Here is a 25,761-nt window from a genome sequence, read left to right on the forward strand (position 1 = left end):
CCTAGGTACCTGCAATTCATCTAAAAGGTGCATGCTGACATACACCCTTTAGGGACTTCCTCGTGATGGGTACCTGGATGGTCGAACGAAGAAGGAAATAAGCAGGTCAAGTCGTGCTTGCCGCCTGGTAGGGACAATGCTCTGCCTGCCGCCCACCTTACCTACCTACCTACCTAACCCACTTACCTTTATACGATTCTTCCCTCCAGCATGCCATCTCTTCGGCCCTGCTCTTATTCCCTAACTTTGCAGCCCTCTGATATAATACCGGGCCCCGATCCGGGCTTCTACCTTCGTTTATGATCCTCTCTGTTTCCTTGCCCACACTCCTTTAACATAACACTTCTAGACAGTCCACATGTTCCGGGGGACTATATATTTGCTTCGCCATGTCACCCCGGAAGCATGGGGCGGACACTCATAAAAAAGCCCAGCGGCTGGTGATCGGGCCTGGTGCAGGACTTCACCCAGGCCCGCGGCGTCAGGAGATTTCCAACAATCTCCTCGGAACCCCTCCAGTTTTCCAGCCGTTAATCCCCGACGAGACAGAGATCCAGAGAGACCACTTCGACAGGCTGGCAAGTGCACTTTTAGACAGTCCAACCCCAGAAAAGTACCATCCCAATGGCCTCGCGTCTCACCCGACCGATTATGGTGCTCGCACATCTCCTGCAGGACCATGCCCCGTGTCCCGCCGTCTTAATGGGCCCCTGGACAAGGACAAGCATCGGCGGGGTTTGCGTAGTTCCTCGAGTCAAGATCCATTCGGTCCGCCAGGTGCAGAGACCCGTCATTTCTCCCCCGGGCGTTCCCGCCAGCCGCTCCTTCATCCCACTAATGGCCAAATTCATTTTCCTTCCGCTCATTTCAGCAAAAGTGGCCCAATACAGTCCTTACCTACGTCTCACTTAGACTCCCAGGAGCCCCAGTCCAACGACGACTCTCACCACCAGCGACCCAAGCGACGCTACCAAGGCCGCGGCTTGTCAGGTCGCGTGCCGCTGTCCAGGACAGCACCACTCCATGGGCCCAGTGGTGGCCAGTTCGTCAACAGTGGCGCCAACGTTTGTGATGCCCAGCAAAATCTCAAGGGCATGCTTGCTGTACCGGATATAATGGCCGCTTCCAAGTCCTCAAAGGAACCGTGCATTGAACGGCGCTCTAGGGCCGCGCGACTGTCCCAGCGGATCTCAACAAAGGTCTCCGATGCCTGGAGCCGTTTCCAAGGCAGAGGAGCACAAACCGAAGCCAATATGCTCAAGATTTCCGGCCCCATGGAACTTCGAGGCGCCAACAACATGGGCCGGCCGCATCTTCTTCAGGGCATGCAGGGCATGCACGCCCCCCAATACTCACCTGGCGCGATAAAAAAATCACGCTCTTCTGTGGCTGTAGTAAACGAGGCAAGTACGCGCGATCGTGGTAGCAAGAAAAGTCTTCGTTGGCTAACGTCTACATAGTCTCGCAGAACTCCGATCACGTCATCCACTATGTCTCTGGCAACCCGTTCGCCACCCAACCCCAATCCGATCCATCTCGGTTTCGACGATGAAGTCGTTTTGCCAACTGTAGACTCGAATCCATTCGAGGACAACACGGAGTTTGATGACGACCTCGAGGGAGTCCTACCGCACCTTCCACTGGCTGCCTCGACCCCGCGCCTCCGCCGCAAGAGGGCCTTTCGATTTGATAGGAGACCATCTACGAGGCCCAAGCTCGACACAAGTCTTGTCATGGCTCTGCCAAGTGACTCTGGCAGTTCAACTAAATCTCAGCATGTGGCCGTTTCCAAGGGAACTTGTCCTTCTCGGTCTCTAAAGATTACTCCCCGAGTTCAGCTCGCCCCGGCAGATCAAGAGGTTTTTACCAAGAAGCACCCGTCGCCCAGCAAGGCAGACCTGGATCACATGGCTTCTCAGTTACGGGGAATGGGCGTTCGCCGAATAGACGATGATCTAGATGAGATCGCCCACTCAATCCCTCGGCCTTGGTCGTCTCGCGAAACACTCGCTCCGCGGGATAAAAATCAGCGCATCAGGCGTACAATAGGCAGAACCGAGGAGAGCGAAGAGGGGCGGACTCCCACGCCCACCGGCAAGACGCGCATTCCTTGCCCGCATGGATCAACGCGTTTGGATACACGTTTTGGTCTCGTCAAGCATCCCCAGGACCCTCAGGCTTGTGAGGTCGATGAACTGGCGTTTATTTAACGTCGGTTTTACCGTGCTTCCCTCACGAGTGACGGTCTGTACGGGTATTCACTCGAGGGAACCTGTTCAACTAGAACCGAGATGCATCTCTGGAGTCTGGGCGGAGATGACGTGGTAGCAAGCACGCACTTTTCCGCTTTGGCCGTCTATCATCAGTCGGATAAGGGGGTGAGGAGCAAGGAATGCCGGAGTTTGGGCACCTCTGACAAAAGGGCGAAGACGGGACTGTCGCTTACATATTCCGGGAGGCGTTCGGCCATATAACAGATCAGGTCTCAAGGATTCGCAACAGTCATGACACTACATACGAAGTATCATAAGAGGAGGGGGCAGGACATGAAGGAGGGAGAGGGAAGGGATGATAATACCCAGGTGGTCTGTACGAAGTATTCGGTTAGAGCGACTTTCTCTGGCAAAAGAGGGCGCCTCCAGTTCGTTTCTGCAAGGAGTACACGGATAATGCATGGGTCGGGTTTCCCCACCGGTATTCAATATATACTAATACTACGTACGATACTAATATCAAGGGAGAAGAAGCGAAATGGAGGATATATTGGTGGTATCTAGTGACTTGTGACGCCTCGTCGGCGTGTTGCTGCATCGGAGATCCGCATGACTCTGGCCTCCAAGGGGAATCTTGAAACAAAACTAAACCGCTAATACTAATATCTCAGGATGGTTTAGCCCAAACATCGTTATCGTCAAATATCATGTCGACGCTTAATCAAACTCTTCAACATTAACACTCCTCCCTCTGGCCTGACTCACAGCCGACTTGTAGATCAAATACCGCGGTTAAAACCGACGGCTTCGCCGAACACTCGGGTCCTCATAACCTTGCATGCGGCGGGCCCCGACCTCCTGGGCGACAGGGTCACCGGTAACGGTGCCCTTAGCGCGGGTCACGGCGCCGCTGACCTTTTCGCCCATGGTCGGGTCGTGGCGGCGCTCGCGACGGCGGAAGAGCCCGAACCCGCGTTTCGGCTTGGTCTTGGTCGCTGCCGTCGTCGTGGCGGGGTGGTGACGGCGCGAGGTGGTGCCGACGGTTGCGGTTGCGGTGGGCGGGGTGGGGTGGGCATGGGCTGGTTTGTGCCTGCGGGAGAAGAGGCCGCCTCCTCTTGGCTTGCGGGGTTGGGGTTGGACGGGCTTGGATGAGCGGAAGAGGCCGCCGCGCCTTGATGGGCGGGGTGTGACGGGGTCGTGTCTCCGGGAGAAGAGGCCGGCTTGTGGTTGGCGAGGTTGGACGGGTTTGGATGAACTGAAGAGACCCATTTTGTTTGATTTTATTGTTTGAGTATTGTTTTGTTGGTTTGGAAATGTGAGGATATTTGGACTTTTGTGTTCAAGTCGGAGAGAGGATTGATGAATGTTTTGATGAGACCCGTGGTTGAGTATGGACCAGGGAAAGGATGGATTTATACTCCATCGCAATTTGCAGATGTGAAGACTAGGACGTATCTATATCACGTATCTCTGCTTGAGCCTGGAAGATCTACACGATCAGACTCGCGATGGTAAACTGTGGATGACATCAGTCCTGGCATGCTGCAGTTTGTATGGCTGGTTGAGCTGACAGCCTTGGAGGTTGCCCTCGCCATCCCAGATGTAAAACTTGGCTCTAAACCCTGCATATGACGACCCTTCACCAACTCGGAATGGATATGCGCTTATTCGCAAGTGTCCAAGTTGGATGGAGGAAGTGAAGTCAGGAGTAGGTTAGTTCGCTTTGAATTCAGGGTCCTGTGGCTAATGACGTATAACGTGGTGGCTGGTAGGAGGAAGGCGTTTCAATTGGCTTAGCCATGCCTTACGGAATTAAAAACTCCTGTCTCATGGGTGGGGGCTTTTTAACCCCCACCATTTATGATGTCACGTAAGTACCTAGTACAAACCACCTGGCAAGAATCCCTACAACCCAGCCTTACGGAGTTGAGGGGATTGCCCTTCTGGTCACCCAGCTGGGTTGAGACAAATACACGAAGCAGGTGCATAGATACAACGACTAGAATCCTACCAAGGCATTACACTTCACATGTGCTGCGCATGGTAGTGCTTCTTTGCAAGCTCTATGCAAATGCGCGACAACATGTAACCGAGGCAGACGTCCTTGCAGCGAGTAGGAGATGCACAAAGAATCAGGTTAGAGCCGACGCGACACATTCATCCATGATGGGACGCAGACTTCTGTCGAGGTTGAGCGGTCGTTTTTGGCTCTATCCACGGGCAGGTGACCGAGTCTCCTCCAATGTCCCGGATGGATGAAACTATGATGGATGGAGCGAAACGTCAGAGTCGCATACTGCAAAACCACCTAACGTGAATCGTCGTCGGTCGACTGGCGTAAACTCGACAACGCGAAGGAGGCTGCAGGGCCAGAAAGTCAATTCGTTTCCAAGAGCGGTCCTTCGGTCCAAGCTCTGGCCCGTTTGGTCGATTCCAAGCAACAAAGAGGACGGGACGTCGTACTTGTTTTCTTCGGGAAGGAAAATCCACGGCGCAACTACATGCTGTATAACCTCTCACCTTTTGTACCGGGAACCGAGTGACTGACCTTTTGACTGCGGTGGGCAGAGCGCCAAAGCAATGTCTTTGATTTGTTGGTTATGGGTCAAGATGTCGAGAGAATGGGGATGGATACGCCAAGCAGACAGTGAGGATTAGGCGCGGGCATAACTACGCTACGCGGCCTAGAACAGTTCTCTAGCAGCACTAAATTGCGGGGATGTAGTGTACACGTGTACAGTGTAAGTACAGTATTAAATTCATCGGCGATTGGTCGCATTGGATCACGTGACCACACGAGGCGCGAAATTGTCGATACCTACCGGAAACAAACACCACCAAACGCCTCCAGGGACACCAAACCAGGACATCGAAATAGGTCTTGTAAGGAAGCTCCGATTCCAGGCGCGTCACAATGGTCGGCACACCCATCGTAAGGTGGGGGTTGGGCCTCTCTGCCGCCGTGGCGGGCGTTGTCGCCCTGGCCATGGTGCGTTTCCAGCAACCTCTCGGTCCTCTCCCCAGACCCGACTCCCTGGCGGAGGAACATGGACAGGGGCCTCGGACCTATTGCTACCAAGGCATCCGTACCCACGACGTCGACCAGCCGATGGCCCAGTGCTTCACCGTAGAAGATGGGAAATTCACCCGCGTCTTTCCCTGGGACGACGCGAGCCTGACCGTCCGTTCTGGTCTCGTCATCCCGGGTCTCTGGGACGGCCATGGTCACTTGCTCCAGTATGGCGAGTTTCTCCATTCCGTCGACCTCTTTGGCGCCTCTTCTCTTGACGACGTGCGCGGTCGCCTGAGAGACTACGTCCGAGCCCATCCTGATGCCGGGACTCGACAGGAGTGGATTCGAGGAGTGGGATGGGATCAAAACATCTATGGGCGGATGCCAACTGCTGTTAGTCACGGTCTACATGCTGTCGCTGTTCCTGCTGCCTCAGTGCAATTTCTTTTCCGTTTCCGTTTCTTTTTTTTCCTTCTTTTTCCTATGTATATGTAAGCACCCGTAGACTGACCACCACGACAGGCAGATATCGAGGAAGATGAGGTCCTCAGGGGCAAGTTCTTCATGTTGGACCGCATCGACGTTCATTGTAACTGGGTTTCCCAAGCCGTCTTGGACCTGCTCCCCGCCGATGTCCCAGACGTCCCAGGTGGCGAGGTCGTCCGTGAACCCGGCATGGGCGTCTTCTGCGACAACGCCATGGACATGGTCATGAACGTGTTTCCCGCGCCAGACGACGAGAGGAAGCGCTCCTTTGTGACGGCGGCCATGGCCAAGTTGAACGAGGTCGGCCTGGTCGGCATGCATGATGCCGGCGCGTTCCCGGAAACGCTGCGACTGTATGCCGATATGGCCCGTTCGGAGGACTGGACCGTCCGGGTCTATTCCATGCTCGAGTGTCCTCAGAGGAACACCTTTTGCCCGACGGATGCCGCAAGTGTTACCCAAGAGAGTGATATGTTTACCGTCAAGAGCGTGAAGCTCTTTGCTGGTATGTTGCTTTTTCTTTTCTCTGTCGCGGCTTCTCCCTACCTGACGGCCCACACCTCGTGATTCTGACGATACTGCACAGACGGAGCCCTTGGCAGTTGGGGCAGTGCCATGCTCGAACCCTATGATGATCGTCCCGACACGTCGGGCTCCCTCCTCGTAAATGCCACCACTCTAACGGAACTGGCCAGGTCGTGGGCCTCTTTCGGCTACCAGGTCAACATCCACGCGATCGGGGATCTGGCCAATCGACTTGCTGTGGATGCCCTGGAAGAAGCTCTGAAGACGGTCTGCTCCGGCGAAGAGGAGCTATCCGAATGCCAGGCCAAACGCCGCTTCCGGATCGAGCATGCCCAAATCATCCACGAGGATGACCAGAAGAGGATCCATGCCATGGGGATCATACCCTCGATCCAGCCGACGCACGCCACTTCGGACATGGCTTATGCCGAGTTACGACTGGGCCCAGAGCGAACGGCGAGGGAAGCCTATCGCATGCGCTCTCTGCTCGACGTCAATCCCATCTTGGGCAGCGATTTTCCCGTGGAGCCGCCTAACCCGTTCCAGGGAATATATGCGGCTGTGGCGCGAAAGAGCCCGCACACCGGACATGGAGCCGGTGGAAGCACTGACGGGTGGCACACCGACGAGGCCCTGGACCTGGATGACGCGTTGCTTGGCTTTACCAGAGGTCCCGCCTTTGGTGCCTTCATGGAAGGGAAAGCAGGGTGGATTAAAGAGGGCGCATTTGCCGACTGGGTTGTCCTGGATGAACCCCTTGAAGACGTTGACCTGGAAGAACTCCGCGACTTTCGTGTCAGGGAAACCTGGGTGGCTGGCAGGAGAGTGTATGAGCGGCCCTCCGACGACGATTCGGAAGTAGACCTGTGAGGACGTGGAGAGTAGAGAGTATCGTCGCGTTGTCTTTGGGAATATCTATCATGCCCAACAATTGCACACAGATAACCGAGTTCCACGACTGGGGACGAGCTTGCGCGGCAAATGCTTGCGCGGCAAATGCTTGCCCGGCCGAGGTGTGATTGTGAAAAACTGACAGTCAGTTCGACCTCTGCCTCACAAAAGGCACTGTCTTCTTCCGAGCCCATGCTACATGGCACCAGCAGTCGTAATCGTGAAGTACAATGGACCGAGTCAGATGTCCGTCTTGATCATGGATCTGTTTAGGAGGGCGGCGCACCAAGGTCGGGGGCTACACAGGACAGGCAGGCATGGCTGCCGCATGACCACATGGGGAGCACACGACTGGCCGAGAGAGCTTAAAGCGCGTGAGGATGAATAATCGACCATATTTCGACGCTTTTCTGCGGGCACCTCACGTTCTTCCCGTAGGCGGAAATCAATCAACAGTGGCTTCTGTACGGAGTGAGACTGCCATCTCGAACCCCCTACCTGATGTAAGTCGGCCGAGGAATTCCGGTTTGAAAAAGACCGAAGAAACTACCGGTCAGTCTTGGTGGTGCCCTCGCCACAAGTCCAGGGCCCATCGATACCACCTCGCCCTCTAGCGCTCTCTCGGTCCCATAGATGTAGGACCGAGTGATCAAGAATGTGATATCGCCAACTCGACTGGGGTGTGGGAAGACAAGAAGGAATGGCTCAGCTCGCATGCTGCGCGGCGTTGGTCGAAGGAGAATGGGGTGACAAGGTCGGCGCATGCTTGAAAATGAGGGCATACCCCCCCGACACCAGAAAAACGATCGTAAATGCTTGAAAATGAAAGTGATTCCCACCGTCTCAAGCTCGAGTTTATCACTGCCTCTACCAGATCGGGTCTGCAGTCTCTTTCCCCTTTCTTAATGGTCATGTCGTGCATTGAGCTCGTGCAGGTGGCGTCTGTGGTCGCCCTGGCCGGCATATCCCTCGCACAGGTGCCTCCGGAGCATTCCCGACTCTTCCCGGACGGCCTCGGCGTCCTCGACAGCCGTCCCGGTGCAGGACTAAACAGCATGCAGGGCGTTTCCTTCGAAGCCACCCAGTGGGAATTTGGCACCGTCCCCCAGGTCTGCTACAACGCAGCGGTTGACGACGGTTACTGCGACGTGTACGACCTCGAGGTTTACAATATCACGTACGACGACTGCGCCGTTCCATGGACGTTTTGTCGGTGTTCCGACTCGCCCATGTCCATTGAGGCCTTTGCTGAGCGTGTGGGGTATGTTGTCTTGCCTCTTGTTCACCCTGTTCTTCTTGGGCCGCCCTTTATTTTCTCTTGGTCCGTCCGATATCATCAGACTCTCTGCCTTGGCGCCATACTTTACGCCGATTCCCTGACCAAAGTATAGCTGGCTTCCGGTTGCGGCCCGTCAGTATGCCCGCTTCTTCTCCAGCTACAGGGGCAACGCCTCGGCCTTTTCCCTGGGAAACGACATCACTTTCTTCGGCCGCATCGTGGGCCCGTCCGTCTATATTCACGAACTTTCACATAATCTTGACACGTTGTACGCTCCTCCCGACTCCCTGACGAGCTTCTCCAGAACGGACGAGTATGTCGACGCCGTCGCGGCCGACAGCTGTTCTCCAGACAATTATGCCATGACGAGTGAGTTGACTTCGGCTTTCCCCAGTGAGCGCAAGCCGGAGCGCCGAGATGCAGAGATACAAACGGGAAGGAGAGCAGGCTAACGACAATCTCACTTGGAACGGCCGTGTCAGGCTACGCGGAGCATTACGCCCAAACCAGCGTCATGATCGCCTACGACGCGACGGTGGAGCCGATCGACAACGTCCGGAACACGAGGTGCATGAGAAACGCCTTCAACGCGGCGCGCGAGCACCTCGCGTCCATCTGGCAGTTCGATGAGGTGGGCAGATGCACCTCGCGCCTTTCCGAGGACGACAGCCCGCCGGTGTGCATGGGTCCCGAAGCGCCGTGCCCAGAGGACCTCATCCGGATCGCATTCTCCCCTCCTGGCGTTGTCCCTGAGAGGATGCAGTTTCCCCCCGAGTTAATGGACGAGGAGCTCGAGCGCAAGAGGAGGGCAGAGAGGGAGGCTGGCATGGGGCGGTATGCGGAGAAGGCGTAAATGTCGAAATGCTCGTCAAAACAAAAGGATTGTCATATCCGAGGCTGGTCCTTGTTGGGTTCCCATGGCTGAATATGTAACGCCAGGTTCTATCCTACTTTCTTTACGATTCGATTCTTTCGCTCATATCGCTCGTTAATTCCAATGACATCTCTATCGCCCAGGGCCCTGGGATTGAACTGCCGCGGGTCCGGGTCCCTTACGGAGAAGATCGTTTACGCAGCAAATAGCTTGGCCAGGCCGTCGACGGAAACATTGCCGCCGCTAAAGACAACGCCCAGGTCCCATCCGTCGGGACCGCCCTCCTTCTCGACCATGGCGCGGAAGTCCTCATTGAAGAGGGCGACGGCCAGGGGCACTGCCGCGCTCGGCTCGACCACAAGCTTGAAGCGCTCCAGGACCAGGCGAGTGGCGCTGCGAATCTCGTCCTCGGTAACGGCGTACATGCCGGAGACGAGGTTGCGTTCATAGATGACGCTCCAGGGATACTCGCCGACCGGCGTGCGCAAGCCGTCAGCGATGGTCAGGCTCTTGACCGACTCGATGCGCTTTCCCGTCTCAAAACCCCTGCGGCCGTCATCCGCGCCGTCGAAGGAGGGCTCGGCACCAAAGACACGGATGCCCGTGCCCTCGCAGCTCAGGGCCACGCCGGAGAGCATACCGCCGCCGCCGCAGGGGGTGATGATGGCATCCAACCCCTTCCCGTCGGTCTTGAGCTCGCGGACCTGGTCCTGCAGTTCGAGGCCCATGGTGCCCTGGCCGAGGATGATGTCGGGGTGGTCGTAGGGCGGCACGAGGCGGGCGCCGGTGTCGGCGATGACCTGGGCGGCGACGGCCTCACGCTCGGAACTGGTGCTGCCGCTGAAGATGACGTTGGCGCCGTAGCCCCTGGTGGCGGCGATCTTGTTGGGGAGCGAGACGGAGGGCATGACGATGTGGGCGGGGATGGCGCTCTCGCGGGCGGCCAGGGCGAGGGCCTGGGCGTGGTTGCCGGAGCTGTGGGTGACGACGCCCTTTGACTTGCCGCCGTTTTCGATCCAGCCGGGCTCCCGCTTGAGACGCTCGATGGCGTGGAAGGCGCCGCGGACCTTGAAGGCGCCGATGCGCTGCAGGTTCTCGCACTTGAACCAGAGGCGGAGGGTTGGGTTTGCTGGGGTTCGGCCTTCCCAGGGGGTTCCCACGAGGGAGGCGGGGTCTCGGGGGGTGGAGGCCAGCTGCGTCAAGGTCTTGTTGGTCATGACGGGAGTGAGATGGACATGAGGCTTGATGATGTTGTGCGCCTCGATGACCGAGTCGCGGGTCAGGGGCAGGCAAGTGGATAGTTCAGCCATTGTAGGGGTCGAATAGATGGGGTAAATTGTCGATGGAAAGGTGAGCGGAGGTGAGGCGAGAACTGTATGACGGTAGGTTCTTGACTGTGAAGCCCTGGCTAGCTAGAGCTGCTGGGACGCCCACCTGGGCAAAGGGCATGGTAAGGAGTAAGATCGTGAGTGGGGTTGGCGGGGGGTTGAAGTCCCGGTATTCGTCGGGAAGGTACGAAGTACGAGTTGATACAAGGCAAGTCTCGGCTACTTGCGGTTGATGCGAAGTGCCCCTCTTTACCGGAAGCTACCTACGGAGCGGAGAGTTACATTTCAGTACGTACTCGTACCCCTCACCCTCAGTACCTAGGTAGGTACTTCTCATGATTACGTAGCTAGGTACTTGGTTACGTCTCTCCTCAACATCGCCCTCAACGTCGTCCACCCTCACATCTCCCTTGGACCTCGAAATCACGAAACACAACATAGACATTGATAGAAACACCTCCCGACCACCCAAAATGTCCGACAAAGACTCCAACAAACTCTCCACCACCTTCTCCTCAGCCCCGCTGTCCGACCACGGACCCAAGTGGTCTTCGCTCTGGGACGAGAACTACACTCCCTGGGACCGCGCCGTGCCCTCCGTCGCCCTGCGTGACCTCCTCGCCTCTCGTCCCGACCTCTTCCCGCCAGCATCCTCCTCGTCGTCATCCACCCAGCGGCCTCGCGCCCTTGTCCCCGGTTGTGGCCGCGGGCACGACGCCCTCCTCCTCTCGCTGGCCTTTGGATACGACGTCGTCGGGCTCGACTACGCCCCCGGCGCCATCAGGGAGGCCGTTGCGAACCAGGAGGCTGTCGAAGCGCGACTGCGAGAGGGTGGCGACGACGAGGTGGCCGCCCTCTACCGTAGTCCCGGGGCGGAGGACGACCGGGGGAAAGGAGAGGTGCGCTGGGCGAGGGGGGATTTCTTCGACGATGCCTGGCTCGAGGAGTGCGGCGTGGGGAGGGATTGTCAATTCGATCTCATCTTTGACTATACGGTATGTTGCTGGCTGGTACCCTCCCATGTCTTTACTATCTATCATTCGTAATTTCCTCTATTCTTTTGTCGCCGTTCCATCCATGATATCATGCATGTCCTAACACAAGTTCCAACAGTTCCTCTGCGCCCTCCCCCCCGCGGCCCGCCCCAAATGGGCCGCTCGGATGGCCTCCCTACTCCACCCTTCCACCGGTCGTCTCGTCTGCCTCGAGTTCCCGTCCGGCAAGCCTCTATCCGAACCCGGTCCGCCGTGGGGTCTAACCTCGGACATTTACGCCGCCCTGCTAGCAAGGCCGGGCGAGGACCTTGTCTTCAAGGACGACACCCAAGACGAGGCCGAAAAGGTGCAAATCCCGCCCTTGGACACCGAAAAGGGCCTGCGTCGGTTGGACCTCGTCAAGCCTGCGAGGACGCACAAGGCCGGCACCAACGAGGACGGGACGGTGCGGGATTGGATTCATGTATGGGCGCATGCCCGCGGGCCGTAGAGAGCAGACAGTCGAGAAAAATAAAATAGACAAGGGAAGAACCCATCAAGCCTTCTTGCGAAGCGAGTTGTAGTGCTCCCCCAGCCCGAACCCGTGCCGGTAATACGCCAGCCAAATCGTCGCCGTCTGCTCCGCGACACCGCCAGGCGGCTCGATCTTGTCGGTCCGCCCATCCTGCACCACCCGGATCTCGACCCCGTAACGCGCCGCCAGCGCCGCCAGTTCCAGCTGCCCGCCCCACTCGGCCGTGTCGCGCATCTTGGCGAGGTACGCGTCGAGCGGCTCCTCGAGGAACGGCGCGTAGTCGTCCGGCCGCCCCGCCATCCACTCCGTCGCCGCCTTCCGCACGATCCTGTAGGCCGGCTCGTCCTTCTCATCGCCGCCCTCCCCCCGCAACGGGATGTCGCGGTGCTGCAGCTGGTCCGCCACGGCCGAGAAGAGGCAGTGGCCGTCGGGCTGGATGTCCTTCTCCACGAGGTCGTGGGCGGCAAACACCTCGGCCATGTACTTGCGCTCGAGGCCGCGGTGGTCCGTCATGTTCTTGGCCTCCTCTTCTGCCTTGGCCGCCGCCGCCTCTACCTCGGCGGCGCGGCGGGCCAAGCGTTCTTTTTGCCTGTTCCGCTTCTTGCCTCCTTGTTGTGGTTGTTGGGGTTGTTGCGGTTGTTGTGTGTCTCGTTGTCGTGGTTCTTGTTGTTGTGATGCTGTGGGTGGTGTCGACGCGGCGCCCTCGCCATCTTTGATGCCAACGTCTTGCATCTGCCTGGAAATGTCCTCTTCCACCGCCTCATCCTGTGGCTCTTCCACATGCCCCATTGCCCGTGCTACTTCTTCGGCCTGCCTTTCCTTGAGCTGACGTTCGAGCTCGGCACATTCGTCGTTGACGCCCTTCCGGGTCTTCTTGGTTGCATTCTTCTTCTTGTTCGTGATACGCGCCACTAGATCGCGCTGCTCCTTGCGGTGGCGCGCCTGGATTTGCTCCATCGTCTCCTCCATTGTGGAGGCTCAGCTGGGGAGGCGAGGGCGTAGTCTGTGTGATGAGCCGATATACACAGGTAGCTGATAATGAAGGTGCAAATGGCACGACGTGTTGAGGGAAGCAGGCCAGGTAAAGAACAAAAGTTGCTGGATTAATCAAGATGTGGAATGGAAGGGAATGAAATAAATAAATAAATGTTTTTTCCGCCTTTGAGCGACGGCGCGGGCCGCTGGAAGAGGGGCAGTAGGAGGGGAGGGGTACGTACAGTATGTACAGTGCAGCACAGTGTAGTACATACAGTGCGCACCACGAACATCGAGACCTCACAGACACGCTGCCCAACAGCAGCATTCTACTCTTCCGCCACTTATCCAAAGAACACTGAAATTGTTCCATTTCCCTGCTTTTTATACAAGCCGACTCTGAAGCACGATATAAACACCTCGACACGCCGAATAAAATGACCCCGAGGTCCTCTCTTCTTCTCCCTTCCATGATTCCAAGTCCAGCCTCACAACCTCAAAACAGGCCATGAAGACCCTTCCTTTGCTAATATATAGAGTACACACATCGAAATCTTATCCTCTGACACAAAACATCCTCCCTTAAAACCCCTTGAACGGGTCATCCCTGAAAAAATCATCCTCCACCGCCATTCGACTGCCGGAATACCAGTCATCCAACCCCGGCGTTCCCCGGGAGTTATAGCTATCGCGATTCCGGCTCCGACTATTCCGCCGTCGCCTCTCCTTGCTTCGCCTCCGAGCCCGGTACCTCAGCTCGTCCTCCTCGTCCGGGTCCCCGTCAAACTGCGAAAACGCGAGCGGGCTAATAAACGCCTCCATCCGCACCGTCCCAATGGCATCGAAAAAGTTGCTCGGCCGAGACGACGCCTCTGACGTCCGCTGCGATCCCCCCGTGTTCGAGCTCATCCCCCAGCTCGGCCCCCCGCTCGACGCCTGCGACTGCGTCGTCTGGTAAATATCCGAAGACCCCGCCGTGCCCACGCTGTTCCCCGCGTTGCTGTTCGTGTAGCTGTGCCCCGCGCTGCCCGCCGCCGGCCCGGAAAACCCGCGGAACGAGAGCGGCGGCGGCACGTGGCCTCCCGTGTTGCTGCGCTTTCGTCCGTGCACCATGGCCGACCGTTCGTGGAACCGCGGGATGATGGGCGCTTCGGCCGCCTCCCCGGACCGTTCTCGGGAATGGTGTACATGGTGGTGCATCTCGGGCAACGGCGGGAACGCCTCGTGCTTGAAATGGAAGCCACCGACATCACCCATCTGAGACGGGGGTGCACTTGGATTACTCCGGACGCTAGGAACACTCGGCACGCTTGGTACGCTCGGTACGCTGGGTACACTCGGCGCGGTCGGTGTGGCCGCCGTCATCCTCAATGCCGCCGTCCTGCTCTTCGTCAGCCGGATCGAATCGCGTATACCCGGTCGTCTCTTCGGCGGCGCCGCCACTTCAAAGTCGGGAACCATCGTCTTCGGGGGCATCGGCGGCGGCGCCGGCGCCGTGATAATCTCCGGTACCGCTTGCTGAGAGTGGGCCAGGAACGACAGCGCCGTCAGCCACAGGTAGTGTCGCTCCGCCGAGACCGCCGTGAACTTGAGCGCCCTTTGCGGCGTCAGAATCAAGATGGACCGGTTGAAGATGGTCGCCGTGCCCTTGGGCGTCGCGTTGTCGTCCTTGACGTCGAGAACCGATTGGATCGTCACTGCAGAGATCGAGTTAGGGAGGAAGGCCATGGTCATCAGTCTCTCTACGCTCCATCCTTTGGGTTGGGGCGTCTGGGAACAGGGCTTACGTTTTCGTCCGGCTTTGCCCATCAGGGCGCTGCCCGAGGAAGGTTGCTTGCTACTCCACAGGATCGCCCGCTCATACGGCGCCAGCCACACCCATCTCTTGTGCCGGTCGTTGCTCGTCTCTTCTCGGCCGCCGCCCTGCTCGGGCACCCCAAACGACTTGCGCCGACGAACGTACTTGAACATCCATTCGCCCACCATCGTTTGCGCGATGGCATCCACCACCCCGGTCGTGCCGGATCCACTTCCCTGCGAGTTGACATCCGTGCCGTTCGTCTGGTACGTCTGACCCGTCTGCGCCGTCGTCGTGGACAGCTGCGATCTGTGTGACGATCGGAACCGCGACCCACCGTGGTCTCGTAGACGGGAACTGGTGATTTCGTTGTGTGGCAACGGCGGATGTCCCGGACTCTCCGGCTCCTCCGTTGTCTCGGAGAACGGTGGAGGGGACCGGCTGCCGTGTCGCCGGTACTTTTGATTCCGCGGCAACGCAGCTGCCGACCGGACTTTTCGGATGCTATTGGCCCGGTAATGGCTGCGTCCGCTGCCCCTTCTGCGCCACGCCCCGTCTCCCCGTGTCGGACTCCGCTGGCCATCGCTCGGCGCGCTGGCGCTAATGGGTGGCCGCCGGGAGCTCGCCCTGGTCGGGATCGGGAAAGGTGGGTCGCGGGGTTCAGGGAAGCTCGGGCTTCTCGACCGTCCCTGGTGACTCGCAATCCCGTTTTGTATCATGGCAGCCCGTCGCATGCCGTTCGCCTTGCTCGTGCCAGTTCCCGTGTGCTTATCGTAGCTGCGCTGTGCGAATCTGCCCTGATGCGTCCCTGCGCCTGCAGGGGAATCCGTTTCCTTCTGCGCACTTGTCTCTTTGTTCTCCAGACTGTAGATGTAGCTGTCCATGCCTAGAGACCGCACTGAACTGCGAGACATGGCCGAGTTCCTGAGCGCCGTTGTTTGCTCCGGGGATCCCACGTTGCTATAAGACCCCCGCTTCGCCGGCGCGATCACACCACCCGACTTGGGCCTCTGCCCAGGAGCCGAGAGAGCTGTTCTAAACTCGGCATCACTCAGATCCAGATCGGCATCGCCGTAGTCTTCAGCCTCGTCTGAACTGTTCGCATCGAATCCAGCAAAAAGGCTGCTGATGCGGTGCGGCCGACGCATAGGCGCCTTGTGGCTCGACAGAGGCCCGTCATCATTGTTGCCAGGGTAGGCATCGCGAGGAGGGCTCTCGACCATGCTAGAAGGCGTGCCAGAGAAAGTAGGAGATACGGGCGGAACGGGACCGCGAGGGGATACAGGGTTATCGGTGAAGCTGCGCTTAATCGCCAGTCTTCTAGGGTTGCGGGGTGGCAAGTCGGCAGGGCCGGGCGTGAATTGCTCGGGACCATCGGGGCCCTCTGATGGCGCAGTAGGGTTGGGAGACGAGGGCCGGGACGAGATAGCGTCCGGTCGCAAGTGCATCGGGAGTTGCGCGAGGCGCTGATCCACGCGAATCTCATCCGTCTGGACACCAGTCGATTGCACCGGAGCGGCCGATACGAGGAGCGAGACTTGACAGCCGGCGTCTTTGTTGTATTGCGGTAAGCGTGGCTCTCGCGGGGTCGTCGGTCGACTAGTCGGAGGGATGACGCTGATGCTGGGGATATGGAGCTCGGGCAGGGGGGAGAATTGGCGCAGGGCCTCGACCTCCTCTTCCTTCTCGTTCTCCGTTTCCTTCTCGTGGGCTTCGGTCTGGGTAGAAGCGGAGACCATGAGAGGGGGCTGGGTCTCGGGTGGTGGTGGTGCTGTCCACGTCTGGTGCAGAGATTCGGGTGTCTTGGGCGGGCTGAGTGGTTCCTCCATGGTCTGGGAGCTGGTCGAGACCATGTGGAGTTGAGGAAGAGCTGAAGCGGTGATTGTGGAAGGCCTGTTGAGCTGGACGCGCTTCCGTCGCTGGTTGGCCTCGATTTCGAGTTCGGCTCGTGGGGGACTACCCAACTCGGGGAGCTTTTCGACGTGCTGCTCCACAGGCTCCGGCGACCGCCGCAACACGGGCGAGGGGGGAGGGGAAAACTGGGTCCCGGTGTCGGTGTAGCTGACCTTGGGAGCAGGTGGTTCCACCACGTCTTCCTGGATCCCATCTTCCAGGGCCTCCAGCACGGGTTGGTTCACCCAGATCCTGCCGCGCGCCACACTTCCCGGCCGCTTCAGGCTCTCGATGCTGTGGTTTCGGCGGTGGAGCCTGGACATGACACTGTCGCGGCTCACGTTGCGTACGTGGTGTCGATGGTATGAGAGTACGCTTTCTCTCCCGCCGTCATCTGTATGCCAGTCATCGTCCCCGTCCAGGTTGAGTTCATCCGCCAGTGAATTTCCGATTCCCTTTCCAGGACTGGGCACCCCTGAAAACCGGATACTGTTTGTCATACTCATGGTTCGGACGCTTGCCGCGTCGTTCTCTCGGCCCGTCTCGTCCACTTCGCTTTCGGTGTTGTGCCCGTTCAGTTGGAGGGCATTCTGGTAAGCGGCAACCTCGTCGAGAACCGACTTGAGTCGACTTTCGGCTACGTGGATTCTCCGCTCATACTTCCGTTTCTCCTCCTCCCAAGCGTCCTTGTCCTGGATCCAATGGTCGTGTACCCTTCGAGAATCCTCTTCTTGGAGTCGAATCTTCCGTTGTGCAGCTTCCAGCCGCGCCTTCGTTTCGGTATTGCTTTCAATAGCTTCATCGCGTTCTCGGGTTAGCTCTCCCAGGGCGGAGGACGTGCCCCCTTCGAGAAGAGCTAGGTGTCGCTTCAAGGACCGGCTCTCCTTGGTGGTCTCAGCCAACGTTTCTTGCAGTGACTCCTGTTCTCCACGGGCGTCGTGCAGGGTGGCCTCCAAGCTCTCGATGAGTTTGATCTTGTCTTCCTGGTCCCTTCTGAGGTTGAGGATCTCAGCCACGAGGTTTGCGTGTAGAGTCGGAGTAAATCGGCGAGGGTCCAGTACGCTGATGTTTTCGTCGTTGGAGACGTCTTTTGACGACCTCTTCATGGCTTTTCCATTTCTTTCTCCGGCTGGCAAAGACGGGGAGTAGCTCTTCCTACCGGGAGGCGTGACAGAGCGCCGCGATCTCCTCGAGCCGCTAGAGGGTGTCCTGTAGGGTGTGTCTCGTGGGGTCGGGAGCGAGGTCGCAGCCGGGCCGCCAGACTCGTCTTCGGTCTCCCAGGCATTCATCTTCTCAGCTGTTGGCGGGAGGGAGCGTTTTCCGTAGTTGACGCTACTGGCATCCATTGAGTCCCAAGACGGACTCTATTACTGGCATCCGGTTCGATGCCCAGGAGGCAAATCTCCTGGTGGTTGATCGAGGGCAATTGGGAATTGAATGATGGAGGTCAAAGCACGACACTATATCCGTGACCCCTGCACCTGTCGGAATGGGAAAAGATGCATGAATGTCCGACCGCAGAATCATTGATGCATTGATGCTATTCTTGGCACGTTAACACTTCCAGTATAGCCAGGGCTGCTTGACACGAAAGACGGTACAACGTATATCCAATGCCTGATAGGAACAAGCATCCGATTACTTACCCGATTGTGTGGAGATGGTCACTTCTGCTTCCCAGTATGATACCAACCGTCGACCAAAAGCGAATGATAGGAAGCCCACTAGCAAGAAGAGTCAGCATGTTATCATCAGTTCTTCATGAAGGGCCGTCATCCAACGCAACAGGGGGACCGCGGCCCACCTAGGCTTGCCTGCCTACCTTTGGGAAAGAAAAGGTAACGACGAAATAGCCTAGATGGTGAGGCAGTCTCGGCGGTGACCCAGCTGTGGCCCACGCCCAGATGCCCTTGATGGAAGGATGCGGAAAAACAATAATCGTGATGGCTTCGCCTGTCGGAGGTATGACGATAGTCGGCGCGTCCGTTTGGCCCTGTTGAATTTCGGATTCGAAGCGATTCGCGGATCAGGGAACGGCTGGAAAGTATTCCAAATGAAGAAAAGGCCGACAAGGGCGATCCGATGTAAAAGCGTAACAAAGGAGATGGGTCGCGTCGAGAAAAGGCCTGCGCAAAAAATATTACACAAACTCGAATGATGACAGAGAGAGGCGGGCAAGTAGTTTGTTTGAAACGGCGCTTTTCGGTGTAGTCAAGAGTCAGCTGTGTTCCATATGCGTGCAAGAAAGATGGCCATCGCGACGCAAGGCAGGCGCGGTTGAACTCACCGATTGGTGCAGCTTCCAAGAGCGAAACCTACAGTTGCAGGATGCAGGTCAAGTTGAAAGAAGAAAGCTCGCCCACATGCGTCTCAGAGGCAAGGTGGGACACGGTAAGAAAAGAGAGAGAGAGAGAGAGAGAGAAGACGACGCTCAAGGCTCTAAACTCTTGCTAGCGTTCACGGAAAGTCGTTATTTGAAGAGGTTTGGATAGCTCCGGCTCGCGATGCCAACACAGTATAATCGAATCGAAGAAAAAAGAGCGACAAGGGGTAAACAAACCAGATGTTGAGGGGAAACAAGAACCAAGTTCACGAGGACACCCTTCACGTAAAACCAATGGACCTACGAGAACCAAGGGACAAGAGAGGAGAGAGGCAAAAAAAGGAAAGAAACGAATGGTAGAGAGATTGTCGCCCCAATTCTTCCAACAGCTTTTGCGTGACCACGTTCAGAGCGTAATAATGACCAGAAGCACCGAAGCAACAGGCGCAAGAGCCCAGACCAGTTATGCACAATGGCTCCACAGCGACAGTGACGAGCGGGCTCGGCAGCCTTTTCTGGACTCTGCAGGTTTGGTTTGGTTCAAGCCCGAGGAACCCCTGTAACTGAGCTCATCCTAAAGAGGTTGGCAAGGCAGGGGTCGGGGATAGACTCGGGTGAGATTCGAGCGGGCAAGGGTTGGGCGTCTCTCGTTTTCCGTGCTCACCAGCCTTGTCGAGAGGGGCGGCTCGGTCATTGTAGGTATTGCAGTTTTGTCAATTGATGATCACTCTGACACGATCAAACCAACTTGGTGAATCGGAAGAGATGGATGCCAGGCAACTGGAGATGTGCCCGTCCATTCATGTTCGAACTTGTGCGTTTTGACAGTCCATTTGAGCCATTTGAGGCGTACGTGGAAGATTTGCACAAATCATATCGCTGTATGTACACAAGGCTCGGGACCAAGTTTGATTAGATTGATTCGAGTCGAGGCGTAGCCGGTAGAGTGTAGGGGCCGACAGGGGACCCCTAATGGTAGTTGTGCTGTCGGAATGAAAAGGGACCAGGAAGAAAGGGGATGAAGTTGTGTCGAACACTATTCGTAAAATAACACAAATACTCCGTACGTTGTAGAGTACATACAATACAGCATGGCGGTACAGCCAGGGACCTTATCTCAGTGGGCTCAGACGTCTACAGGCATAGTACATAATATACAAATGACTTTATATGTAGACGATATGCATCTAGAATGAAGTTTAGTCATTTATCCCATAGTAAACCGACCCATAGTACATTAGTACATCACTCTTCCGGCATGCCTGTGATAGACGTCTAAGATACGAGCGCAAAAAAGTCCAATCCCACGCAGGCTTAAGTATAGGACGCTTATAAACACGTCGTACGCCGGTCACGATATCTTTACCACCAACCATCAGAATAACCTCGTATCTTCTATCTAAGCTAGATAAATGACTTGCCTAGATCCTGTAGAAGTTTTGTAGGCGTTGTGATAAAACTGGAATTTTGATAGATTAAAAGCAAAAACTAAATCCCACGCAGGGTGCTAGCAAAGGTCGAAGGGGGGGTTAACAAACCACCTTCCTACGGTCGCAGCAGCCTGAAAATTGGCACCAAGGATCATATCGACTAGGACTCCCTCAGACAAGTGTTTTCAGCCCCGAATACCCTGTCATTCAAAAGGTAGGCTGTAGTATGTGTTTTAGGCGTGTTTAGATGCTCCTCGGTTCACGTTAAAAGAGTGTTGTCGTTCCTGAGTAGTATTAAAATGACCGCGTAATTAAGAAGAATACGTAGGTATTTTTTATAGGGAAAGATAGGCCCGGAAAGATTGACGCGACGATAATATATTCTGTGCGGACCTACGAAGTACGGAGATACTGAGGTCAACGCTATAGTATAGACCTAGATACTAACGTTAGCTTTATCTTGACCTGACTGACGATATCGTATAAGAGAGAGGAAGCTAATACTGCCCTGGACCTGTTGTTATTATTGTTGTTGTTGTTCGTTGTTCGTTGGTTCGTTTGTACAAAAGTCCTGCGTGGGATACGGTTCTATTTGCGCTTAGAACTCAGACCTCCTTGGAGCTATATGTGTAGAATAGCGATATAAGTGATATAATTGGTTTAAATAAAGATAGTGGGTCCTGTACGTACAATTATACGTACAATTATTGATAAATTTGTATTATATTGCCTAATTACATATCCCGCGCCACTCCAGGGAGGTCTGAGCCCACTGAGATAACAGGGACCCAGGGTTAATAAAGCCCCCGTTAGTGCCTGTACGTTGTACGGCATACTTGGTGGAAGTACCTGAACAGTACGGATTTCCATCCTTGACGACAACGGTGCTTTCGTTACCTCTTTGGCCAGCGATCTGCGTCTCTACAAAAAGGATGAGCCGATATGCCATCAAATAGGTACAACTGTACAACTGTCGTTTCCGAAAAGCCTATGGTTGTGTGTTTCCATATGACAAGCCAAGAGTAATCCGGCAATCATTTGTGGAGGAATAACGAAGAACTTTGACGTTTCAAGCTCCTTTCCCGCACACCATCAAGCGGGAGGGGACGGCTTTTGCCTTGCCCTAGAAGCCGGACCTCCCGAGAATTAGTTAAAAGCAGCAAAGCTTGTTGTTAATGAAGTAATTGGCCGAGCATTGAAGGATGGCCGTATGTACAACGTATGGTTGGCGTACGAATACGTTGTATAGGGGTATTAGTGAGGTAAATCCCAAGCACAGTGTTTGTGTACGGAGTACAATAATTTGTAATGCAGCCTAATGCTCTTTCCCCGGCCACTATCACCCCCGCGCCAGCGCTCAGACAGTTAACAGCTACGCCGTTACGCCAAAGGTCGAATTGAAACGGCGGCTCTCGAGCTACGCTGTACGTACGCAGTGAATAGCGCCAAAGCCTCATGCACGACCATCACCCGATGAAGCGGATAGGTCCCTGATATTGCCGAGGGCATCTTATCCTCGTCCTCGAGCCGGTACTTGTTCGTACGTTGTATAAACCGACTTATCCACCCAGTAACTTCTTTTCTCCTCCCCCACGGTGCACGAACCAACGGGATCTGCCAACCCACATTATGACATTATGGGTTCATAGCGTTCTTGCATATTATTCCGTGCGTACGTTGTACATCGTACACGACATCGCTCATCGTGCATACAACGTACAGAGGTATGGAGCAAGTACCTCCTACTGCACAGAAAGCCAGGGCCACAAGGTGATCAGATCAAACGCCCACGGGATGTTTCCAGAGATGGATGGTTCGGCCGGTTTGAACGTCATGTGCTTCATAAGCACAAAGAATGTCCACAGAGGCGACGAGACTTGGGTCATCCAGAATCCAGACGACGAAGACCGTACCGCGAGGAGGATCCCGAAAGATCATGCCTCGGCACCTACTCCTCACTTCCCACGTCTCCGGAGAAGTGCGGACAACGTACGAGCAAACAGGGCCCGGCTTTCGTTCCTGTTGGTCCTCGTCACTCGCCACTAACACACTGGAAATCCCCTTCCAGATGTGAACACGGACGACTCGAGGCAGGCTGCTGCGGGGGACATGCCTCGTTCACGCCGGTACGCCCAATGCACGCTGAAATAACTACTCGGAGTGTACGTTGTATTCGTACGTTGTAAATAATGAAGCCAACGGAGTTATCTAGGAATTACAATGTATACATATGTACGTTGTACAGTAGACGGTGGACGGTTCGCTTACCCGATGCCATGAGCAATAATAGCCAGAGGTCAGTTGGCGGAGGGCCCATGCCCATGGGAAGCCCCCTCCAGTTCCCCCTATCTTTCTTTCCCCCCTTACCCCAATGAAGAGACAACGCCACAGGAGTTTAGAGGGAAAACAGATCCTGGATGAAACACGTCCGTACCGTCCGGCTGGATCGTCATGTCCACTCGAGCCAACTTTTGACTGCGAGATCCTTCGACTGCTGGTTCCACATCAACCTGACTTTGGGCACAATGGAGAAGGGAGGGAGTCAAAAGTTTCGCGCAGTTGAATGGCATGGGTTGGGTGCCCACGCACAAAGGCACGTCAAGCATTAATACAACGTACGTTGTACAGATTCAGGCGACTCTTTCCACGTGGGGATTCTACAGTGCCCCCATGATTTGATTCTGGACCCAATTACCGAGACAGTCTCACTTCATTACTCGCATGGGCATGTCGAAGAACAGAGGTGCTCTTTCACCTTCTCACGACGTGATCATCAAAGAAATATATCAAGGGGCCGTGGCCGCCACTACCGGGCAACCAGGCTAAAAGCAAACACACTCGACTATTATGATTATCTCCACTTTCTGCAGGGTCCCCTTACCTTTCGCATCGCGTCGCGCCTGTTGGCTGCGGTGGTAATTATGTACATCAACGTAGTTGTACGTTGTACAGGTACAACGTACGCGTGCATCAAGCGCTTGCACTATCACCTCGCTATCTAACTCCAGCCAATCAGAAACCCCGGATAGACTCCATGTGTCTCCGCTATTGATGAGTGATCGGCGCCCACCAGACCTCATCCGCTCTTCACTACTCAGTACGTACACTTCACTATCCTCCGTACAAATCCAAGGTCACCTACAGGCTACTTCGTACTTCGTACACTACTACCTCGCATTCCTTCGACGCCAGGCTGGATGGCGAGTCGCTACGTCCGTCGTATCTCTCTTGAGGACAGCACGCCCCGCGACTTGGGCTTGGACTCAGAGCTCAGTCTACGGAGCTTATCCGATTCTACTCGGTACTCAGTGTGTAGATGACCATACAACGTGCAATAGGGATGGGACATTATGGCAGACGGGATCATCTTTGAACGATTCCTTGGTACCGGTATCATTATCTAAGATCCGACCCTACCGTGGATAAACATTTCTCGCCCGCTCGGCCGCAACAGTACGTTGTAGGCACCTAATTTATATTAAGACCGACCGGCCGTGGTCAAGTTAGGGTTGCATCGTGGCAGAACCAGCCCGGTTCGTGCAGAACTAGCCTGGACGGCTCAGCAGGAACGGTTGCCGAGTAGGCAAATTGAGCTCCCTTGATTCTGCGGTTCCTGATTGAGGGCCTACGACGTACGAAGTAAGTAGTACGACGTCAGCTACCCCCCAACGCACTTGAACGTGAATCAGATTCATAGCTAAGAATTGTCTCGCCTCGCAGGAGCTCCAGCTAATCTGTACCCCAGACTTTCCTGTATTCCTATCAGACGTCACGTTTTATCTGCATTTCGGATCCGGGGATGGGATCCCTGCGAGACATCGGCCACTTTCGTCTGTCGCTGAAACTCTCGATAGACTGACAGCATAACGAACTTTTGTCATGGGAATGGCGAGAGGGTTCAGGGCATCGAGGCATCAGGGCATGCTCTAAGACATCATGAACAACCCAAGATTTGAATTTCATCGTCTCGCCGCGACTTCAATGAAATCCCAGCGATGGCTGCAGTGGTCAGTGATCGATTCCAACACTGGACAACAGACTTCCTTGATCTCGACAGGGAGGTTTGGATTGCGTCGCATCCGCTGTTCAGTTCCCCCGCCAGACACCAATGTCACTCAGTGCGGCAACTGAGAGGGGAAAGACTGGTAACGAAACTATACTCGCCCGCCACTTTGAAGGAGAAACCCTCCATGTCCCGTACCTGAAGTTTTCGGGTAGCATCGTCGCGGGACTTGCCCCTCCGGGGAGGCGGAAAGCCAGCTTCTCGTTTAATAGATGAAGGACTCGGGGAATTTTTCGATCCTCCATATTACGGTAATATATAGCTGCCATTTATCTCGGCCCTGTATTCCGTGGGCCTGCCGATTGAGTCTTGGTTACACTCAACACCGACTCACGACATGAACCCCCGATAGTAGCACCTCATCCACAGATGGACTTTGGTGTCCCGATTCAGAAAACCACACACGCTCATGTCAATAATAATGGGTATCTGAACTTCTGGGATTCAGGGGACAATCGTCCGAGCATTCCATGAGCACCCTGGAAGCGCCCAACCCCCCCCCCCCCCCTCCCTTTGGGGGAACAGCTACGATATTGTCTCATGCCTGCCGGAAGATTGAGGCCATGACGACCTTGGAGAATTGTTTCGTTCATCTCGGAACCAATGTGTGGCACTTGGCCACTCCTCGGAGAGACTGGTTGAACTCGACGCACCCGTCTCCCAATGACGAGAAGGCATGAGAGGCAAAGAATCTGACGAGGCAACCTGTCGTACCAAAACGGTCCATCACAACCAACGTCGTACGCGATGGGTTGCAATGGGTTGAGACGAATCCCGCTCCTCATGCAATGCAGAGTGCATCACATCCCGTCCAGGGCCTGCTCAACTGCACGCCAAAGGTAGGTCACCATGGTTATACACGTCGAAGGCATGTGTCTATGAGCCGACAGAGGCCCAGAGACACCAATTAAGATTATGCAAAATAACAAGTGTCATACTGAGCCCATCCCCGCTTCGATGGCATGCCTCCATGGTATGTACATACGGCCAGACACATGCAGGGCGGCATGTAAGACAAAGTCCCTCCGCAGATCACATCATCGCTACATAATGCCCGCCGTATTCCCGGCGAGTCGTCTGAAAGTTGCGGGGACCCGGTATCCAAGTTGTACTCCGCTGGTGACACCACATTCGCCGGAACTCCGGCCTAACCGGCGTATC

The 25,761-nt window shown here is 55.8% G+C and overlaps 12 protein-coding genes across 12 annotated transcripts; 7 read left to right on the plus strand and 5 right to left on the minus strand.

Annotated features, from left to right (window-relative positions):
* Positions 1–389: 389 nt before the first annotated feature.
* On the plus strand, positions 390–2,210 carry ACRALDRAFT_2040813 (uncharacterized protein; the record flags this gene model as incomplete). The annotated part of the gene is made up of 2 exons (XM_071021095.1): positions 390–1,403; positions 1,461–2,210. 2 exons carry the CDS (start codon positions 390–392, stop codon positions 2,208–2,210), a joined length of 1,764 nt encoding a protein of 587 aa, XP_070877701.1.
* Positions 2,211–3,005: 795 nt separating this feature from the next.
* Positions 3,006–3,482, minus strand: ACRALDRAFT_2026183 (uncharacterized protein; the record flags this gene model as incomplete). Its single annotated transcript, XM_071020373.1, has 1 exon — positions 3,006–3,482. The coding sequence occupies one exon, from the start codon at positions 3,480–3,482 to the stop codon at positions 3,006–3,008; it is 477 nt and encodes a 158-aa protein (XP_070877702.1).
* Positions 3,483–5,199: 1,717 nt separating this feature from the next.
* ACRALDRAFT_2099960 (uncharacterized protein) lies at positions 5,200–7,107 on the plus strand (the record flags this gene model as incomplete). The annotated part of the gene is made up of 3 exons (XM_071022983.1): positions 5,200–5,619; positions 5,749–6,217; positions 6,299–7,107. The coding sequence occupies 3 exons, from the start codon at positions 5,200–5,202 to the stop codon at positions 7,105–7,107; spliced, it is 1,698 nt and encodes a 565-aa protein (XP_070877703.1).
* Positions 7,108–7,368: 261 nt separating this feature from the next.
* Positions 7,369–7,910, minus strand: ACRALDRAFT_207821 (uncharacterized protein; the record flags this gene model as incomplete). Its single annotated transcript, XM_071022327.1, has 4 exons — positions 7,369–7,380; positions 7,415–7,426; positions 7,465–7,674; positions 7,707–7,910. The coding sequence occupies 4 exons, from the start codon at positions 7,908–7,910 to the stop codon at positions 7,369–7,371; spliced, it is 438 nt and encodes a 145-aa protein (XP_070877704.1).
* Positions 7,911–8,033: 123 nt separating this feature from the next.
* ACRALDRAFT_1080418 (uncharacterized protein) lies at positions 8,034–9,260 on the plus strand (the record flags this gene model as incomplete). The annotated part of the gene is made up of 3 exons (XM_071019012.1): positions 8,034–8,389; positions 8,520–8,776; positions 8,890–9,260. 3 exons carry the CDS (start codon positions 8,034–8,036, stop codon positions 9,258–9,260), a joined length of 984 nt encoding a protein of 327 aa, XP_070877705.1.
* Positions 9,261–9,475: 215 nt separating this feature from the next.
* ACRALDRAFT_2017604 (uncharacterized protein) lies at positions 9,476–11,048 on the minus strand (the record flags this gene model as incomplete). Its single annotated transcript, XM_071019889.1, has 3 exons — positions 9,476–10,675; positions 10,716–10,831; positions 10,892–11,048. 3 exons carry the CDS (start codon positions 11,046–11,048, stop codon positions 9,476–9,478), a joined length of 1,473 nt encoding a protein of 490 aa, XP_070877706.1.
* Positions 11,037–12,523, plus strand: ACRALDRAFT_1080420 (uncharacterized protein). The gene is made up of 2 exons (XM_071019013.1): positions 11,037–11,604; positions 11,723–12,523. Exons 1-2 carry the CDS (start codon positions 11,083–11,085, stop codon positions 12,092–12,094), a joined length of 894 nt encoding a protein of 297 aa, XP_070877707.1. The 5' UTR covers positions 11,037–11,082; the 3' UTR covers positions 12,095–12,523.
* Positions 12,140–13,087, minus strand: ACRALDRAFT_1080421 (uncharacterized protein; the record flags this gene model as incomplete). Its single annotated transcript, XM_071019014.1, has 1 exon — positions 12,140–13,087. The coding sequence occupies one exon, from the start codon at positions 13,085–13,087 to the stop codon at positions 12,140–12,142; it is 948 nt and encodes a 315-aa protein (XP_070877708.1).
* Positions 13,088–13,396: 309 nt separating this feature from the next.
* Positions 13,397–16,150, minus strand: ACRALDRAFT_1061828 (uncharacterized protein). Its single transcript, XM_071016486.1, has one exon. The coding sequence runs from the start codon at positions 16,112–16,114 to the stop codon at positions 13,676–13,678; it is 2,439 nt and encodes an 812-aa protein (XP_070877709.1). The 5' UTR covers positions 16,115–16,150; the 3' UTR covers positions 13,397–13,675.
* A 4,369-nt stretch (positions 16,151–20,519) lies between these two features.
* Positions 20,520–21,664, plus strand: ACRALDRAFT_207826 (uncharacterized protein; the record flags this gene model as incomplete). Its single annotated transcript, XM_071022328.1, has 6 exons — positions 20,520–20,543; positions 20,665–20,739; positions 20,785–20,794; positions 21,395–21,493; positions 21,554–21,577; positions 21,612–21,664. The coding sequence occupies 6 exons, from the start codon at positions 20,520–20,522 to the stop codon at positions 21,662–21,664; spliced, it is 285 nt and encodes a 94-aa protein (XP_070877710.1).
* Positions 21,665–22,166: 502 nt separating this feature from the next.
* ACRALDRAFT_207827 (uncharacterized protein) lies at positions 22,167–24,493 on the plus strand (the record flags this gene model as incomplete). The annotated part of the gene is made up of 9 exons (XM_071022329.1): positions 22,167–22,372; positions 22,405–22,526; positions 22,606–22,663; positions 23,002–23,134; positions 23,201–23,239; positions 23,408–23,483; positions 23,682–23,845; positions 24,258–24,371; positions 24,392–24,493. The coding sequence occupies 9 exons, from the start codon at positions 22,167–22,169 to the stop codon at positions 24,491–24,493; spliced, it is 1,014 nt and encodes a 337-aa protein (XP_070877711.1).
* Positions 24,494–24,532: 39 nt separating this feature from the next.
* ACRALDRAFT_207828 (uncharacterized protein) lies at positions 24,533–25,751 on the plus strand (the record flags this gene model as incomplete). Its single annotated transcript, XM_071022330.1, has 8 exons — positions 24,533–24,548; positions 24,576–24,621; positions 24,657–24,803; positions 24,953–24,979; positions 25,049–25,255; positions 25,301–25,443; positions 25,484–25,573; positions 25,615–25,751. The coding sequence occupies 8 exons, from the start codon at positions 24,533–24,535 to the stop codon at positions 25,749–25,751; spliced, it is 813 nt and encodes a 270-aa protein (XP_070877712.1).
* Positions 25,752–25,761: the final 10 nt, after the last annotated feature.

This window comes from Sodiomyces alcalophilus (genome assembly GCF_042370955.1).
Source record: "Sodiomyces alcalophilus JCM 7366 unplaced genomic scaffold ACRALscaffold_2, whole genome shotgun sequence".
Classification (NCBI taxonomy): domain Eukaryota; kingdom Fungi; phylum Ascomycota; class Sordariomycetes; order Glomerellales; family Plectosphaerellaceae; genus Sodiomyces; species Sodiomyces alcalophilus.

Excerpts from the sequence above, each read along its gene's own strand:
- ACRALDRAFT_1080420 (XM_071019013.1), top strand. The coding sequence starts at position 11,083 with ATGTCCGACAAAGACTCCAACAAACTCTCCACCACCTTCTCCTCAGCC. Across the intron at positions 11,605-11,722 it reads ATCTCATCTTTGACTATACG|TTCCTCTGCGCCCTCCCCCC; the intron begins GTATGTTGCTGG and ends AAGTTCCAACAG.
- ACRALDRAFT_1061828 (XM_071016486.1), bottom strand. The coding sequence starts at position 16,114 with ATGGTCGAGAGCCCTCCTCGCGATGCCTACCCTGGCAACAATGATGAC.